At 34.9% G+C, this 20,769-nt stretch overlaps 1 protein-coding gene across 1 annotated transcript in view; it reads left to right on the top strand.

Annotated features, from left to right (window-relative positions):
- The window catches only part of LOC145662574 (tsukushi-like), a 38,688-nt gene that overhangs the window by 6,289 nt on the left and 11,630 nt on the right, over window positions 1-20,769 (top strand). Inside the window, exons 2-4 of the mRNA XM_081728266.1 lie at window positions 10,860-11,224; window positions 14,837-15,056; window positions 18,891-19,265. Of these exons, the coding sequence (XP_081584392.1) occupies window positions 10,863-11,224; window positions 14,837-15,056; window positions 18,891-19,265 (957 nt within the window). The 5' untranslated portion in view covers window positions 10,860-10,862. The remainder of the gene's footprint in view (window positions 1-10,859; window positions 11,225-14,836; window positions 15,057-18,890; window positions 19,266-20,769) is intronic.

Raw genomic sequence — 20,769 nt, 5'->3', positions numbered from 1 at the left:
GACCACTATTCACGAACAAAAGTAGTGACGAATGCAATAGTGATGAAACGAGTGAAGCTGAAAGTGAAAAGAAGTGTTTTAGTGCAAATGTGATGGAAGCGTCTGAAATACATTTGTCAAAGAGTTCGTGTGATGGAAGCGATAAAACAATGTCAAGTAAAATGAACCAAAATGTAACATTGTTAGAAGAAAGTCAACCGCCCATGAAATGGAAAAGATTTCAGATTTCGTGGAAACAAGATAGATCATGGCTTGTTTTCGAAATGAAAGCAGAACAGGAGATGATGATGATGTGCAATGTTTGTAAACTGCATGCTTCTTTCGTGTGTAAAAACATTAAGATTAAAACTGCCAATAATGACTTGCTGTGATCATCGAAAGGTGTTCCTCAGAAAAATAAGAAGCAAAATTTGAATCCCGTATAGACATGAACTAAGTTCAGTTCATCGACTGTGCTTAGACGCAGAAGTTACTCGTCAGAAAAAGGCACTGGAAAAAAGCGCAGAAACAGCACGGGAAACATGTCTGAGAAAACAAGAACTGCAATTGGATGTAACGGTAAAAGTATTTCCTAATGTATATACTAGTTCAAAGCAAGGTTGGAGTTTTAGGGATCATCCAGAAATGAATAAATTACAACGTGCAAATGGTTTAAACATGGGAACTCACCTCAATACAGACAAAAAGCTGCTTTGATAACACGTTTAATTGCAGACCAGCTACACAAGAAACTAACATTTTTGAAATTTACTGATTGCTTCTCTATATCCGTTGATGAGTCTACAGATCGATTCTCTGGAAAACATTTTGATTCTGTATATTAGTACGTGGATGAGAGGAAAACTGCTCGATGCTGTTTTCATAAACTAGTACGCATCGAGAAAGCAGATGCAAAAGCAACCGAAATGAAGATCATTGAAGCTTTCGCAAAGGATGGCATTGATTCTGATACTATTAAAGAGAAGCTTGTGGGTCTTGGGTCAGATGGCGCATCGGTTTTCATAGGTAAGCACGATGGAGTTGCTGCTCGCATTAGAAGAAATTTTGCTCCCCACTTCGTCAGTATTGAATGCATGGATCATAGGCTTGATTTAGTAACAGAAAAAGTTTTTGGAGTCGTGAACGCAGCACACCACTTCGAAAATCTGCTTGACGAACTTTATAGTCTTCAGTAAGCCTTCTGCATTTGCTCACCTCGAAAACATGCCAAAGTCATTGGCGAAGAAGGTGTTTTGAAAGTAAGAAACTGTTTCGAATTAGTTGGATTTCCAGTAAAAAAAAATGTGCTCTTAGCCGTATACAGAGACTATCTATCCATAATTGATTATTTGTCTTCTGCCGAAGTGAGAAAAGAGTTAAGTGAACAAACGGTGGCAAAATTTAAAGGTTTGTATCGTAAGCTAACTTCAAGACAAACCATACTTATGTTAGGATTGCTTTTAGACATTGCACATATATTTACTACCGTCAGTACAATGCAAAAAAAAAAAAAAAAAATCTGTATTATATCGAGAAATAGAAACTCAGCTACATACTGCGTGCACAACTCTTACCGAAATGAAAGAAAATGATGACGTTTGTCTCACGAATTGCAAAGAGAAGTATCTGTGTTATTGAGTTGACAGTGACTCGACATCATTTCAATTCGAGCGAGTAAGATGTCAAATCTTACAAGGGATTTTAGATGAACTACGAAGATGATTTCCAGCATATGAACTGGGAGAAGATTTCATGCTTCAAAGTATTTGATGAAATTTTAAGTTTAAAATAAAACTTAGCCCATTGAACGGCAATTCTGATGTCTATAAGGATGTTGAATTATTGGGTATAAATCCATCTATAGCTGTAATGTAATGGAGATATTTGAAACCTGGTCTCAAACCTATTGATGATCTTCCCCTATTTAAACTGCTGTTACGGAGAACAAAATCAGTTGCACTGTTGACTGCAGAGTGTGAGCGTGGTTTCAGTGTTGCACATGACTTGAAAAGCTATGAAAGAAATCGACTAAGAATAGATACATTAGAAGCCTTAATGACAGTTAAATTGTGTGGACCACCCTTGAATTTGTGGAATGCATTAAGTGTGGTACAGTCTTGAGTTAAGGAGTTGCACCATATAGCGGACAGTAAATATACCACTATACGGAACAATGAAGATGAGTATGAACATAATTTGTTTCTATAAGGAGTACTAGCAGGTTATCTATAATCTCGTGTTTGTCAGGTTTAACGGATGGCTGTAATTTTTTTAAATACAGTTTCTCATTTCGGTACAGGGGCGTAAATAAGGGCCCCGCAGACCCGGCATTGCGGGGGCCTCAAGCCATAAGGGGGCCCCAAATCGTGAAGTGGAACGAAGAGAAGGGGCCCCACTCCACGCTGTCTGCGGGGAGGCCCCCAAGCCTTTAGTTACGCCACTGTTTTGGTATTGTTTTAACTGGTAACCTGTCGAGCAGGAGCGTCATTTCAGATTTTGCTTGGGGGGGCAAGACCCCTTGATTTAAGTAAAATTTTTCGTTTTTTACTGATTTACTACTATTCTTTTGATAAAATCTATATAAATCTTAAACTCAGGGGGGCAATTACCCCCCTAAATGACGCCCCCTGCTATCGAGCTCTAACCTAACCAGTATTCTTTTAACTTGTGGTTATATTAATAAAAGACATGAGCCAATAGACACGGATTTATATTTGAACAAAAATAAAATTACATAAATAGCCGATCATTTTTAGGTATAACACTAGATAATAACCTAGCCTGGTAGGTCACCAGTTAGAACAATACCCTTATTTCCATTTTTGATGGCTTATAAATGCAAGCTTGTAGAACACATTGAAGGTCAATAAAATAAAGCACAACGTTTGAGTTCAGAGTACACTTTCCTAGCATTGTTCAAGTTATATTCAATACGGAATAGCATAATTGGAAATGTGTGTTTTGCGACAAACTGGTAAGCTTAGGTTAGCTTCTTTCCTTTCTAATAGGTTATGATTTTGTGTACAGGTATTATGCTTAAAAGTACTTCCCCCTCACTTTGAATGAGATGATTTCGCACCCTGTAAACCTCTACAATGGAAAAAATTACTCTAATTGTAATATATTGTTATAAATACATTACTGTCTGAGGGATCCCTTTGCGCATTCTGTCCTACAGTCCGCAGAATTAAATGTCCAGGAAGGAAGTGAATTGGTTGATGTGAGGAATGACCGAGGTTTGACGCTCCAAAATTCATAATAAGACATGGCAACATTCTGGATATCTCTCCGGAGAGAATATCCAGCTATTTCTATAAAGGCTGTGAAAGTTCTCATTCCATTTTCAACATCCTGCTTAAATGAAGCAGCATTTTCCGCAATGTACACAATCAAGTGTAAGAACAGGTAACAACACGACACGACATGAGGATGTGTTTATCAGCTATTCGTCCACAATTGACGGAGAGTTGCACATTAATTCTGCTTCGTGCACCAACTTGTTTTACTTATTTTTTTGAAGATTTGTAACTTCCATATATTATTATTAAACAATTGTAACCTTCAATAGATATTATTGAATAATTGTTACATTACTAATATTATTGAACAATTCTAACCTTCATGTATTATTTAAAAACTGTAACGTATATTAATCATGTTAATAAATTATAAGTTTCATAGTGTGTTACTTTTCTGTACAATTTTAATGTTTTAAAAAATATTTGTCATCATTGGTATGATCATTATTGCTTCTTTATTGTTGCAGATTATTCCGTAACTTCAAATTTTAAAATATCATTCAATCTTTTCGACAAAGCAAACATGCATACAAATTATCTACATTTACGTCTTAAAAGTACAAGAGATTTGTTTGTTCATTCGTTATTAGTTAAAGGTAGGATTCAGTTTTCGAAAAATAAAGTGTATTTTTAAAAATCTGAGTCCTATATTTCAATGCAATTGTTTTCTATTTTTAAATTAGAATTAAAAATAAGTATAATGATTTACCAAGGGGAAAAACCAGTGATCGAGCTTTCTTCTTTGTGAGAAGATCAGTGTTCACAGAAAAAAATACCACGGTATTTTATATTTATAAATAATAATAATAATAATAATAATAATAATAATAATAATAATAATAATAATAATAATAATAATAATAATAATAATAATAATAATAATAATAATATCTATGAGTGTGCCGCGGAAATTCAAGTTACGCTCGTAGTGTGCCGCAAGTTGGAAAAGGTTGGGAAACGCTGCAATATACAGTTGAAAGAAATGGTGTAGCGGTGCACATACTCCTTTCGGAGAGTAGACTCCTCAGGAATCTTCTGATTTGTATACTGATTAAAAAACATTTTGAAAGTTTCATTGTTTATCTTTGCCAACGGGATATTTGCTCCCACTAAGGCACTTTTTGTAAAACGGAGACGACTTAGAATGTCCATTAGTATTTTGTGGTATACGGACAAAATCTCGCGGCCGAAACATCGCCGCCCAAAATCTCGCCGGCCAAAACCTCGCGGGACAAAATCTCGCCGGGCCAAAACCTCGCGTGGCCAAAACCTCGCCGCCCAAAACCTCGCGGGACAAAATCTCGCCGGGCCAAAACCTCGCGTGGCCAAAACCTCGCCGCCCAAAACCTCGCCACCCAAAATCTCGCCGCGAATGATACTTTTCTTTAAAATTTACCCAATGTGTTTCCTAATATGCAATTCCACATTACAAATAATAATAATAATAATAATAATAATAATAATAATAATAATAATAATAATAATAATAATAATAATAATAATAATAATAATAATAATAATAATAATAATAAGAAGAAGAAGAAGAAGAAGAAGAAAATGATACAAAACATCGTGTGCGTGGGCTTTCTCGGGTTATTCCCGTTTCCTCCCACTTTCTTTATTCAATCATTTCCTTCATCCAGGTCATCTACCTCTCCTTTAACCTATAGGAAATAATCAAGGGACGTCATAAAAACTCATATATTATTTCATACTTTCATAAATATTATTATATTTTTGTTAAAATTTTAAGTTTTTTGATGTTCCAAAGTTCACGAAACTAACCTCGTTAGTTGTCATTACTTTCCTTATGCAGACTTTCTTACCCTACACTGAGAAAAAAAATTGTAGGTGACATACTTAAAAAGATAGGTTACATGCATAATTCCTGTAGTTTTTGGACTTAACGTACAGCAGACGTATAACTGAAAACGCATGTTTTATAATACTTTCTGTATAAGTGTTCCATCAATACGTACTTTCCGTATGAAACAATATAGACGGTCAGCATCTCACATACAAATATACGTATATAACATACAGCTGAGGAATGTAACATAAGTATATGCATGTGAACTACGGAAAACTGTTACATGTCAGACATCCTGCAACCGCATCATGTAACATCGAAGGGCAGTGCCTATGTAGCATATGGATAAAGTGTGCTCCGTACTGATTTCTGTAGTAAGCAAGAGGATAACGTATATTTGTACAATATACCGCTGTCCGGAGAACGGATTTTTCTCTGTGTATAACTAGTTTAAAAACATCCTGTCGCCCTACCTTCACATTTAAATCCTCTAATACAGAAATAGAATTTTCATATGGTATCGCGGGACTTGGTCAAATACCCGTGATACTTCTTCTGAAACAGCGTCTTTTATACCGTCATCCTTATCATGTGTTGGAACATTTACATTTTGGTCAGGCGAGATTTTGGGTATGGCGATATTTTGGGGCGCGAGGTTTTGGCCCGGCGAGATTTTGGCCCGCGAGGTTTTGGGTGGCGAGGTTTTGGCCAGGCGAGGTTTTGGCCCCGCGAGATTTTGGCCCGCGACGTTTTGGGCGGCGAGGTTTTGGCCAGGCGGGGTTTTGGCCCGGCGAGGTTTTGGGCCGCAAGGTTTTGGGAGGCGAGGTTTCGACCAGGCGAGGTTTTGGCCAGGCGAGGTTTTGGCCAGACGAGGTTTTGGTCCGCGAGGTTCTGGCCGCGAGGTTTTGTACCCAAACCGTATTTTGTTTTAACAGAAGCTGTTTTTTCTTTTTCTCCACGACTCGAGAAGCTGCTTTCACGTCCAACATGCTACTGGACATGGAATCGGTTTTTTCTGCACTCACTTTCACTTCGCAATATTTGTAGAAATATTTCCATCCGTAGAAAAAAAAAAACTGCTCCAAATTTAGACACAAACTGACGCAAAAAGGAAGTTTTCTTAGGTTAAATTTTAGGCATGTTAACAGTCTGTCCTTCTTCCACAAACTAAAGTTCAAACTAAAATACGAAAACTTCCTCACCCTCATTCACCTGCTGGAGGAAAGGCAAAAAAGGACAAATAAAATCCACAATTTCCTGGCCTACAATGACTCAAAATGAACATATATTATGTTAAGCCTCGTCTTCGGGCACTCGTAAAAAGGAGGTTTTTTTCTCAACTTCCGGGTCCTAATCATCACCGTCTCCTTTAGCCTAACCGGCATAATCGTCGGACGTAAAACTTAAAGATTTCATTTCACTTTTACTCAGCGGTTGCGATAGTCACCTAAAACTGTTTATTGAAATATAGTTTCATATTAAAAATACATTATCACTTTAAGACTAACACAACGTTACTAGCACTCAGAAAATAAACCTGATTTTAGCATGGATCTTTTTTTCTGTTTTGTATAGATTTGTATTTGGGGGCCCAGTGCTAAGTTAACCTAACATAACCTAACCTGAACCAACAAAAAGTACAGAAATATATCAAGAAAGTAAGAAATTTTAACTCAAAATATTCTTCGCCCCCACAAAAAAATTTTTTTTTACTATAAACAAGTACGCCATTCCACTCCTCCTCCTTCCCCATATTGACACGACTATGTTTCTTTCAACTAAAATCATTTAAAAAACAGTAAGAGGGATGTATTTACTAGTAAATGACACCAATAACACAATCTTTCAAAGATAAATTAAAAAATATACAGTATATTGTTTTTAAACTAAGGTATCTATATATTTATTTGGACTTCAAGAGAAATACATGGGAGAATCTAAACGCTATATAGTTATTTGACTTGTAAAGATTCAAAACCAATGAAAGAAGAATTTCATAATAGGGAAACTTACTAATTGAAATTTTGTTGGTATAATTTTCTTTGATTCTATATGCAAATATTGAAAATGGAAGTAAATTTTAAATTTTAGTTCTGTGGTTATAAGCTTTCCACTGAGATAGTATTTATATATGCACAACGGCGCCGAATTTCCAAAATTTATGTGGATGCATATAATGGCGGGACGTGTTATATGTTTTCAGGGGAGTCTAGATTTTTTTTTAATTTCCTTTTAGTTAAAATCTTTTACGAACACTATCATAAAGAGACTGGTACTAGGGATGCGCACGAGACAAGATTTGTGGCTGTCTCGTCTCGAAAATGTACTGTAAAAGTGATGTCTCAACTCGAAAAATGTATTCTTCTCTATTGGAAGAGCTGTGTCTCGACTCGAATTTTGTCAGGAAAATCCTGTCTCGACTCGTCTGGTGCGCATCCCATACTGGTACTATAAGAATAAGTCGTATTGTAGTGTATCAGTTGCCTGGAAACATCAAAGCAAGTCGAAAATATGCGATTCAATTCACAATATGCTTCAAATTTATTGTATTAACTGCCTTTGACTAGGCCAGAGACAGGCAAGGAAGGGGGTGGGGGTGTTGCATGGTTGCCTTTGCACAAACACATTTCAAACAATTGTTTTAGTGGTTAAAAATTTTAACTACCATCTCAATATTCTAATTGTTTATTATTTTTTGATAATGGCAAATGAGAAATAATATTTTATTTGTTTCTATCAAACTATAAATCTTGTGGGTGCGGCGCACCCACAAGATTATTTATATGGGCGCTGGAGCCCAGAGCACCCACGTAGTCGGCGCGCATGTATATGTATCAAAGTGAATTAAATTTATGATTCCATTATTAAAATTTGGGAGAAATAGTAGCGCAACGAGAAGCCCAATTGAGAAAATATAGTCGACGACAAATTTACATCCTAAGATTGAACATGTGATCATTAGTATTAGATCCTGTGATCCACTATTCACTGCATTCATATAGTGGTCATATCAACATTTCTTTCGTTTGAGATGGAAAGCTACGTGTCTATTGTTTTCCAAAATATAAAGACGAAGCCACTGCTGAAAAACCTCTGCTCTCAGCAAGATACCGCTCCTCACAATAAAGCATCAGTTTTATTTTTATTTCTTTCTTTCATCGAAAGAGAAATTGAAATCATTGAGTTGTATAACAGCTTAAAATAAAATTAAGATGTTCAAATAAAATTGTAAGGTCTGGAATACCAATTTTTGTTCACTTAGTTGGAGGCAGAGTTAAAAAAAACTGAACATAAACATTTCAGAGATGAAAACAGTATATTCATCTCATAAAAAAAAAAAAAAAAAAAAAATCAGAACTGTGATCTTCTAAATAAGTTTTCCCAAACGCGCCTCTATATATAAAATTTAACTACGTACGTACCTTTCTAAAGCTCCAAAATGAAGATTTAGTCATTGCATCGAATTTATTATTCCATTTTTCAAAATAAAATTTATAACAAAATATTATTTCAAATATTGAACCAAGACATGCTCATTTCAAAATATGCGATTACTGGTAGTTTTGTAAACTATATCAAAATCTTGCTTAATTAAAAGCTCTAATTATGTGTATTTATTCGTTTGCTTGCTCACCAACTAACTTGCCTTACAAAAATATTATGTTCAAATTTGAATATGTTTACGGCTTTTGTTTTAACAATAAATAGCAAAGCACTTGTTCAGTATCGCTATTATCCATTTTGAAACAATTAAATTGAAGCAAAATAGTTTAAGTAGCAATTAAATCGTCACAATATATTAACTATGTAAATACACAAATAATAATGCTCAAGTCTAAATATAGTTGCGGCCCTTGTACTATTTTAAAATAATAAAATTAAAACAATACAGTTTTAACTTGCAATCGTAACAATAATTTTAAATATACAAATTGTATGCACGCTAGCGAAATCTACCGGCCTCAGGAAGACAAGCAGCATATCTAGCGACACCCATTACCGTAACTGTTTACCATTAGGAATTAGCATGATGCGCTGATGTGGCCCAAAAGTAGGTATACAGTCCGGTACTGATCGGTCATGACATTTCATATCATTTACTTATTGTTATCCATACAACTATGGACTCAGTTTCTTCCTTATCTATTCTTAATTTATTTTCGCTTATACTATACCTTCCCACATAGCACACCGACGTCTACGTCGCACACACACACACACACACACACACACACACACACACACACACACACACACACACACACACACATCTATATATATATATATATATATATATATATATATATATTTGAATTCCGGAATTTTTACATCGGAATTTTTTCGAAATCCGGAATTTTTCTGAATTTCAGAATTTTTATACTTTTTACCCATTTGATACATTTTGAATGTGACAATAACTTTCAATAACTTGTGTTCTATTAGTAATTTCTTGAGTTATAGTTTGTTTTAGTTGTTATATTTCAAGACGAGTTTAAAGTATGTTTCAACATTTTACGAGTACAGCTGTAGTATATCTACCAGTGCCGGATTTACGTATAAGCTAAACTCTCTTGCCCCCCCCCCCTCCAAAATAAAGGAAAAACTGGATTTACATTTCGAAAATATAAGAGAAGCAGGAAATAAGATAAAATCTACATAGGGCCTATATAAGCAACAGTGCTTTGTGTTGTGTAAGTTCTATGATGTAAGTAATGGGCTCCTTCTGCTGGCCTAATTTTTAATATCACTAGTTTCTTCACTACTGTATATAGACGCCTACCTTCATCTGAACACATAAAGGGCCCCATTATCTTCAATAGCTTAGGACCCCACCAAACCTAAATTCAGTTCTGCATTCTACAGAAAGAAACTAAATATACTTTAAAATTTTACCTACCTCAACACAAATACATAGACAAAAAGAGAATACAAAGGAAGAACTAACATAGTGAAGGAATTTACCAATATATGTAATCGAAAAAAAAATGATTTAACCAAAAGCGTAAATAAAATTATGAAACCAATCCTCTATTTCAACATTCTGTGGGAAAATTTGTGTGCATGGTTTTTATCTTAGTAGAGTTCATTTTTTATTAATCTTTAAGTAAATACATGGGTCAAAGCTATTTCAATATTTAAAATTAAAGCAAATATATATATATATATATATATATATATATATATATATATATATATATATATATATATATATATATATATATATATATATATATATATATATATATATACCTCATGTATCAAGTTAATCTACTTTTATTTATTTATTTTTTTTTATTTATTTTTTCACATTTTCCAGAAGAAATTGATATATATCAAGTACTGAAGTTCAAACTATGTAAAATACAATCTTTAGTTCTTGGGGAAAAAATATGGATTTTTAAAGATTCTTTTAAAAGTAATGAGGGTCGGTAATACCGAACTAATTTATTTTTGAAACCATTATAGCTTTACTTAAGTTATACAAACGAAATTGAAACCACTATTAACCTCATGTATCACAATATTCCATTTGTGATGATTTGCCAGTGTACCTATTTCAGGACTGGACAAATGTTAGACGCTCGTCATTTCACAATTTTTAGAGAAGAAATAATTAAATGCATACTTTCAATTCTTTTTTGCTATTTTTTTCATGTTACGAAGAAAAGTAATTTTCACACAAGTTTTAATTAATTAAAGTCAATGGTATAAAATACTGATAGACAAAATTATATCAATAATAATAATAACTTGCTTTTGTTTGTTTTCAGGGTATGAGTTCCGCAATTTCCTACACATTGAAAGTTTTGCTTTTGGCTTGTGTAACATATTCTGCTGAACCCCATGATTTCTTGTGTGATACATGCAAATGCGAGAATACAACTCCTTTTGTCATCGACTGTTCTGACCAAGGTATGAACGAAATGGTGCAAGATTTTGAGTGGCCGACTAATGTATCAAGCATAGTTGCAAAATTTGACACAAATAACTTTGAAGTAGTGGAGTGTTTTACAACCTTACCCATTATTTCGCTTTCCTTTCGAAATAACAAGATATCCACATTATCTCAACGTGCATTCACCAATTTGACTAGTCTCCTTTACTTGGACCTGAGTTTCAACCGCCTTGATTACAGGTAAGTTCATTGTTTCACTGACGAAGAGTAACCTCATAAAAAGACTAGTAAACATGAAAAAGTAGTAGTGTCATGCATAAACCACGTGAAGGTGTTTGGTTTGTATGGCGTGATATTTCTTCAACTACTATTGAAACCGGAAGTGCTAGAAAATTTCTACCACTTCTGGTTTTAGTGGAGAGATTGGAGTGGAGATGGAATGCATCTTTTGGAAGTTTAACTGATTTCAGGAAATAGCTTCTGGCTACACTATCGTGCTGAAAATTAAAACTAAAAGTGGTCGATTTCTGGTATTTCCGGCTTGAATATCACCTCCCTCCATCCACGAAGTCGCTTCCTAACTATTGACCTTCTGCACCCTAGCTTATTGATGATGATCCACCAAGTAGTTCTTGAGATATTTTATGTCTCCCGTACATACGAACACACAGGCGGACAGACAATATAAACACAAGTATATGTAGAAATCTTAGCAAACCAAACTCCTTAACAACTTTAACTAATAACATTATTTTTCCTAGCGTACTATGCACGGCCTTGGTTATTCAGAAGTATTCCCGTCGTTTAGCCTATACATATTTATTATTATTATTATTGTAAGTTTTCCGAAAGTGAATTCTCAAAGCAAAATGAATCAAGAAATTGTAGAAGTGCCGTATAGCAAGAGGAAGAGTTACCTTAAAAATGTTCGTAAGTTTCATCCTGCTTTTAAACTTTTTTTTAAATGATTGATATGTATTTACGTCCTTTGTTAGCGAAGACGGTATATAGAACAAGGACTATAGTTTAATGTGGCATCTGAATCAGTGTAGTGCGTTGGATGCTCTACCATTGGGTACAGAACCCTACCTCGTGCACCGAAGGTACACCTACTATAGTCCACGTCACCCGAATTGGCGTGTGGCATCAGTCAATAAGCTCGCAGTGCTCTGTTACTAAACTTTCAAGGAGGAATCTAATCATTCATAATTGATTTTGTTCATATTTGAGGACAATTATTATGAATGATTAGATTCCTCCATGAAGGTTTAGTAACAGGGCACTGCGACTTTATTGGCTGATGCCACACGCCAATTCAGGTGACGCGGACTATAGCTAGTATACCTATACACATGCCATTGTAACCACTGTAGAGATATCAGTGATTACCATTTATTAATCAGTATTGAACTTCCAACCTATTAAACTATTGATTGATTAATAAATGTGAATCTTTTCTCAGTATAAGAAAATTATGATTATTTTTGTGAAACTGTTCTTTTTTTTTTCTCTCAGTTACATAAAACAATCTTCCGTCAATATTTCAAAGCGCTAGCAGCAATAGTTTATGTGTACGGTACAGGTCTGCACGGGCCGGAATTTTTAGCCCAAGCCCAGCCCAATAATAATTTTTAGCCCAATAATTAACACAAATTTAGATTTTTATTTACAGCAATTAGAGGTTTCATTTTGCAGTTGTGCTTTAAAAGTTCTCCAGAAAGAACAGTTCAATAAATATCGTTGTTCAACATATTTACAAAGTTTGGCCCGAAAAGGCGCGAGAGATATGGTTGTATATTTAAAAATTTACGGCCCGAGCCCGGGCCGGGCCCGAAGCGATATATGCTTTGTAGGCCCCAGTCCGACCCGTGGGCCGAGTCGGGCTTAAGCCAGCGGTCTTGGCCAGAGCCCGTGCAGACCTCTTGTGTACGGATCTTGTGACTGATAGCACCTCGTGAACTTTGATCGGAAAGGAAACAATGCAGCAACGTGTCAACATTAATTCTCTTTCAAATTGGCTAAAAGTGTAAACAGTTTAAATGATTCAAACTGTTTTTAAGGGTAGTGAGGTACAGAGTCGTAAGAACGTGTTTAAGTAGCATGCAAGGTTTTGGCATAGTCAAGAAAGCATTGAAGACGCCAAACAGAGGCGAAGATTGTACGAAAGAATCATTGTGCATCTGCAAGGCTAATCGAGGATCTCATTGGAATTTCTAGGTTCAGTCAACCTCATTTTAACCGAAAATTAGGGCAAACGAAAGATCTGTGTGTGGTGTGTGCCACACATACTCAGTGAAGAACAAAAATATTGCAGAGAGTAACACTACAGAGACAAGAACAAGCAGATGGGGTGGATCCAGAATTCATGTCAAACATTGCAATAGGTGATTAAACTTATAGTTTTCAGTACAAATCATTCACAAGGCGTCAGAACTCGGAATGGAAGGGTCAAGGCTATTCAAAACCGAAGCAAGTGCGCGTGTAAAAGAACCAAATCAAAACTCTAGTCATTGCTTTCTTCGAATCCACAGCCATTATCTTCAAGGAATACACTTCAGCGGGGCATACTGTAAACGTCAAGTATTACATGGGTGTTTTGCAACGTCTATTAATGGGGTTTGACCTGAATATCGACTATAGGGCAACTTCTGGATATTTCCGAAACTAAAAGTGGCGTTGAACAAAAGGCGTTTCGTCACTATTCCAAATATCCAAAAGGCTCCAACGCGATTTCAGAGACAATTCCGAAACAAGAGTATCAAGACTGCTTCATCAAGTTCTACAACTGCTTCAAGTTCTACAACCGCATCTCATGAAGTGTCTATTTTGAATAAACGGTTGTGTTACATTTCTCATAAGTCACCCCTGGACAAACAGTGTAAGGTTTAGAATGCGCCATAATGTAGTTGGCCAAATAACGCAGCAATAAACAATATGTCAAGTATACGGATATCATAAAATATAGAAATATTGGAAAATCTCATAAGCATCGAAAACATATTAAAATATTGAAACTATCTATGGAATAAAATATGTAAATTTCAATATTTGAGAATGTCGATTTATTGGTCTGTACACCGTAACCATGGGCGTCCCAATGGGGGCATGGGGGCCGCCCCCCTGGCTCACGAAAATATATACGTAATATAGCAAACTATGTATTTTAAATACCAGAAATACCAGGTGTAATATAGCAACCATGAAGATGGCCTCCCTAGAAAATTTTCTTCGGGCCTCCATGACCGTAAGCATGCATAACCCTAAACTCAAGAATATTACCTACCTAGTTTCATTTTATAACTGATAGATAAATGCAATGCATGAAATATATAAAGCTAGAATTACCATATTCTGAAATGTTGAAATGCAGACATAGTCTACCCTCTCCTAGCTAACTCATTAGGTGTATGTGCGTGTAAAAGCATCTAATAAGCACAATAATAAGACATAGAATAATTACGTGCCTAACTTTGACCATTTAAATATGACAATATATTTACAAAAAACACTAGCATACCAGAGCTCGGCAGAAAGAACTAGAAGCATAGGCACAGAAGGAACGGGAAAAGAAGCCGAGGCGACGCTCTATAAGAACTCATGTCATACCAAAGTAGCCAACTCGTACATTCCTTACTGAGCGCTGTTACCAATGAAATAGATCATATTAGAAAAAAACAAATATACTTGAACGTAGAAAATGCGAACAAATCAGGAAATTCCGAAAAATGTATGCGGACGGAATTTTTTTTTCTCAAAATGCGAACATGTAAGCATAAATTCTGAACACCTCGTATATTGATACAATAAACTTTCATCCTGAAATAATATTTTAATGAATTTTCTTCTTTTAAGGTCTCTCAAATCGTATGTGTTGGTAGGAAATGATAAAATTGATGAATACCAACCAATGCCGTTGAATGTCATGTATTTAGGACACAACAATCTTCATTCCATTGATCAAAACGCTTTCGAACATCTGAAAAATTTGACAGAGCTTCATCTAGACCATAATCCCATGCCTATCCTTGATGTGTCAACTACAACAGCTTTAACCACATTACACAACCTAGAGGTGAGTAACGTGTAGTTCTAAAGTAGTTTAAAACTATAGGAATATTTCAAATAGCTGTGTAACAATCTATATTAAAAAAAGAAAAAAAATTGAGGATGCAACTAAATGCGTTCCATCTAACCTAATAGACTATGAAAACAAACTTTCTCTTCATCATACTCTTGCTTGGTGTCTGCTAAATGCAGTTACTCCTTTACCACAAACCCCACAAATTTAGGTACTGAATATATGTATTATATATGTAGGCCTATAAAGAATTAATTATAACATTCATATTACACTACATATTTTAAACACTTTGTTATAGTAATCTACATAAGTGAGAAAAGTAACATATCTTTTAATATAATCTATATATATAAAATTGAAAATCACTATGTCTGTGACACTAAATCTCCTGAACCGCCCGATCAATCTCGATAAAATTTATAACATGGATGAGGTTCGAGGCTGGGCTGGTTTTAGGCTATTCACTTTGATGGTAGAATTTAGGGGAGGGGGTATAAAAATAAATTAAACTTAATAATTCCTGAACCAATCGACCGATCTTGATCAAATTTTCAACATGTATGAGGGTCGTTTTTATCGTTTCACTTTGACAAGCCAACCTAGGGGAGGAGGAGGGGGAGATATATGTAAAAAATAAAAATAAAAATTACTGCCTTTGTGACTTCATCACTCTTGAACTACCCGATCGATCTTAATCAAATTTTCAACATACATGAATTTAGGTGCAGAGATTACTTTAGGCTATTTACTTTGACGATGCAACGTAGGGGAGGGGGAGGGGGAGAGAAATTTAAAAATGATCAAAAATGACCGATATTAGTGTTGAATCCATAGTTTTCGGGGTCGATGAGAGAAACAGTGACACTTCTGTGGCTTTTTCAATCCAAGTTCAGCCCTGATAGTTGGGGAGGGGGAGGGTACAACGAAGGGAAGGGGGATAAATATTTAAAAACGATCGAAAATGACCAATATTAGTGTCTAAACCATAGTTTTCGGGATCATTCAGATGAACAGTGGTATTTCCCATCTTGTTTAAATCCAAAATCAGCCCCGCAAGTCGGGGAAGGGGTGAAAGAGATATATAAAAATGATCGAAAATGGCCACTATCAGTGTCGAATTTGTAGTTTTGTAGTGATACTTTCGATCCCGTTTATATTCAAATTCAACCCCGCAACCTGGGGAGGAGAGAGATTTAAAAATGATCGAAAATAACCCATATTAGTGCTGAATCCACATTTACTGGTATCGCTGAGATGAACGGTGACACTTTCGATGTCATTGCCCGAAACATGGGGAATGGGAGGGATGCGCACGAGATGAGATGAGACAGAATTTTCTTGGCAAAATTCGAATCAAAACATCAGTTTTACAGTAATTTCCGAGACGAGACAGCCTCAAATCTTGTCTCCTGCGCATCCCTACTACCTACGCTATCGCTTGGCTGGCTGACGCTAATAGATGTCGCTACTTGCGCTATCGCTTGCCTGGCTGATCCCTATAGATGTCGGTACTTGTGCTATCACTTGCCTGGCTGATACCTATAGATGTCGCTATTTGCGTTATCGTATCACTGGCTGACGCCAATAGGTGCCACTACTTGTGTCATTATTTGACTTGACGCTAATAGATGTCGCTACCTGTGTTATCACTGCTACTCAATAAAACAACACATTGAAAAATTGGATAAATATGATATAAAATTTGGGATGGTTGGGGGGCAAACTAAGAAAACTATAATAATTAAATGAAAACAATTAGAGCTTTCAATGAAGCACGATTTTTAACATATAGTGCACAGCGGGCAGAAGGCTCGGAGAGAACAACTAGTAAATATTACTTATAGACGCTAAGTTAATACAATATGCTATCTTACGTGTTACACTACCCAATCAAAAAGATCACTTTTTTTTTTTTTTTTTTTTTTGACAAATAAAGATAAAATTGCAGGATTGGTGTACCCTACAACCTCACCCGACTTTTCAATGAAAGAATTGTTGAATTTTATTTTATAAGAATTGGTTTCTGTTTCTAGTAAAATTCAGTTTAAAAGTACGACTAAAATCAAATATTCAACACATAAATAACAATAAGTAGCAAATGCCTTGACGTTAACTGCGGATAATATTTTGCGTTCTTCTTTCTGTTCCTTTCATGTAAAATTTGTCTGAACTCGAAATGAGATTAAAATTTGGATTTTGCGCAACAATATAACTTACCAAATAATAATAATAATAATAATAATAATAATAATAATAATAATAATAATAATAATAATAATAATAATAATAATAATAATAATAATAATAATAATAATAATATTAATAATAATAATAATAGGTGTACCTATTACAATAGTGAAACCTATTAGTATTTATAATGGCTCTATATAGCACTGAACATTATTGCTAAAGCTGTAAGTGTTGACTGGTACAGTCTATCTCGATTTTAAAATTATTAGTAAATTCTTTATGATTTTTAAATTCTAAAATCTCGCAACACACCTTAGGGGACTGCGTGATACGGCAATGTGTCGCGACACATTGGTTGAAAACCAATAGACTAGAATATTTGTCCAGCAGCGTAATTTGTTTTTGCCTGTTGGGAGACGGGAAGACCACCATGTAAGTGAATTTCACGTTTTTAATTGGCGTACGTAAATCAATACGTATTATTGTATTGATTTAAAATGTATATACGTAAATCACAAACCCAGCAGTGAGGGAGAATTGCCCATTTTGAGCCCCAAATGTCGCCTCTGAATTTGTCGTGAAACGCTCTTGTAACTTAAACTAATAGATCAAAAAAAACAAAAACAAAATGATGAAATTTTGTACGATGCAAACATTGAGAAGGTAAAATTCTTTGATATACTCTGAAATAGCCTACCACAACATTAGCATTGTTGCTTCAAATGGCACTACGTTAGATTATTACGGATTTCAAAGTCACTGTAATGAAACCTAATGAGTTCTGTATTAATGATTTAATGATTCATGACCAAAAAAACAAACAACAAAAAAAAACTACTAATGTAATGAACTGGATTGAACACACAAACTATATTAATACTCAAACAAAACTAAAAGCCGTGGTGCACACTGTCTTCGTCCTCTTCTTCTAACAGTGTTGCTAATCTTCAAATGCGAACATTAGTTGCACAACTAAAGAAACAAATTCCCAACAACATATTATACTAAACTAAAATGTACAATATCGCATTTATTATTCAGTGTTCCAAACTAATGATTGTACAATCCACAGCAGAAAAGCTGCAACATGAGCATGTAAGTTCATTGTGAAACTACGCCTAAAAGCCCAGGGAATCAACATAACGTCTAAGTCGCACGAATCACGCCAGGAGAAACCTCGGCGTCCTCCCTTGCACACTTATTTTGGAGCAAAAGACTTCGCCGTTTCACAATAAACTTACATGCTCATGTTGCAGGTTTTTGCTGCGGACTGTACAATATCAGAAACATCCAACTTTTGGATTCCTTACATCAATAATAACTTAACTAAGACGGGACGGAGCAATGGACAACCAAAGTACCATAGTCTTTAATACTATGATCATATCACGCGTTTCGAATGAATAGCAACAAAGTTACAAAAATTGAAAATTTAACTATTTTCAAAAGTCTTTATTTCGAAAAAAATGCTTAAATACTATCATATCGAATGATGTAAATTGCTTTCAGGAGACATAAAAATTGTTATCTGTTAAAAAGTACTGCAATAAATCATACTAATTAATCATACATATATATACTAATAAATTCAGGAAATTGGACAAGAATATTTTAACTTATATAATTATCTTACAGGTTCTTAATTTGGCAAACAATGGCTTATCCTCATTACCGGATGGATTCTTTCATTCATTCCTTCACCTTCGAGTTTTGTATTTATCTGGAAATAAATTTTCGAAAGTCCCTGATCAGCTGCAAGAAAGCCATTTGCTTCAGAAACTTGACTTGAACGAAAATCCTATTCGAGAAGTTGAATGGGATTCGTTTTTAGGTCTATTTCATTTAGAAGAGCTAAATATCAGCCATATGCCACAATTAACAAGGATAGGGCCAGCTGCATTTGAAACTCTGGAGAACCTGAAGATTCTTCATTGTTCTTATAACCATCAACTCGACTATCTTGACCCAGAAGCCTTTAGAAGGCTCGTGGAGCAATGGCCACTCAAAGAGGTAAGGATATTTAATTGTTTTGCACGTTTTAGTATAGTTATAAGATGAGCAAATAATTCTACAATGTATTAGTGTTTAATAATAATACAAAATGTTTCTACAATGTATTAGTGTTTAATAATAATAAAAAAATAAAGTAAATAAAGATGAGACATATATCACTCGATAGGTCTGATTGAGTTGGATAAAATGACATGCTTGAAGGTAAATTGTCATGCGTAGTTTTCGAGATAATTTTCTATGACGCTAAAAAATCGTTCTTTGAAGGCAATAATTGATGGAGTTTATTCTGCTGGAACGGATTGTTTATTTACGTTCTGTATATGTAAAATCTCGGTGTACTCTTATTTCCTCCCACATTCTCATTCTACCAAATCTTCTTTACGCTAAAGAGCATAATCGTGGGACGTTACACTCAAGGATTAATATATGTAAAAATACATTGTTAATTAGCATATTATGTAGACTCTATATATTTGCTACACTGACAAGGGAACATCTTATATTGATAGTAGCATTGTCCAATCAAACAATGCACAATCGATACAGGAGGGAAGAAAAATGAGAAATTCAAATTGTTACGGGCCGACACTCAGAAACACAGGAGATACAAAAGAAAGAATGGTCTAGAATCATGTGAAGATAGCAATGCAAAAGATACACTGAGACATTAAGAACTTCAAAATGGTTAAAGTAACCAAAATGACATTTACACAACAGTATAGTAAGCTAACATTGTACCCACAGACATGCTTAATAACATCATATGTAATGCAGTGTTGCCAACTGACAACAAAAGGAAGTTTTGTTAAATAGCACGGAACACAAATTATAACATTAGCAAATCTAATTATGAGTAGGACAATAGCTGCGAAGTCTTGATACAGTGTTGCCAACGTTTGAAAATGGGCCTATATGAATCTCGGATGTAGAAGAGTACATACAGTACATGATTGGAACTAGTTGAAACCAAAATATGAGACCGCAAACAAGAATATAATCACTGAAGTACAAAAATAACGGACGAAACACAGTGTCGAAGCATTTTTACTAAAGGAAAATGTCAGAATAGTACCAAAACACAGCACATAAGCTGAAATTGTCCATGCCCTGGGATAACCAAGTGATCCGAAAACGTTGGCAACACTGTACATCAAGACTTCAACTCATAATTAGATTTTGTAGAGGTTATAATTTGTGTTCCGTACTATTTAACAAAACTTCGTTTTGTTGTCAGTTGGCAACACTGCATTACATATGATGTTATTAAGCATGTCTGTGGGTATAATGTTTGCTTACTATACTGTTGTGTATATGTCATTTTGATTACTTTAACCATTTTGAAGTTCTTTCTGTCTCAGTGTATCTTTTGCATTGCTATCTTCACATGATTCTAGATCATTCTTTCCTTTGTATCTCCTGTATTTCTGGGTGTCGGCCGGTAAAAATTTGGATTTCTCATTTTTCTTCACTCTATCGATTTTGCATTGTTTGATTGGACAAT

The sequence above is a fragment of the Thermobia domestica genome, chromosome 10 (genome assembly GCF_964235325.1).
Source record: "Thermobia domestica chromosome 10, izTheDome1.hap1.1, whole genome shotgun sequence".
In the NCBI taxonomy this organism is placed as follows: domain Eukaryota; kingdom Metazoa; phylum Arthropoda; class Insecta; order Zygentoma; family Lepismatidae; genus Thermobia; species Thermobia domestica.
This window is presented reverse-complemented; position numbering and strand designations above follow the sequence as displayed.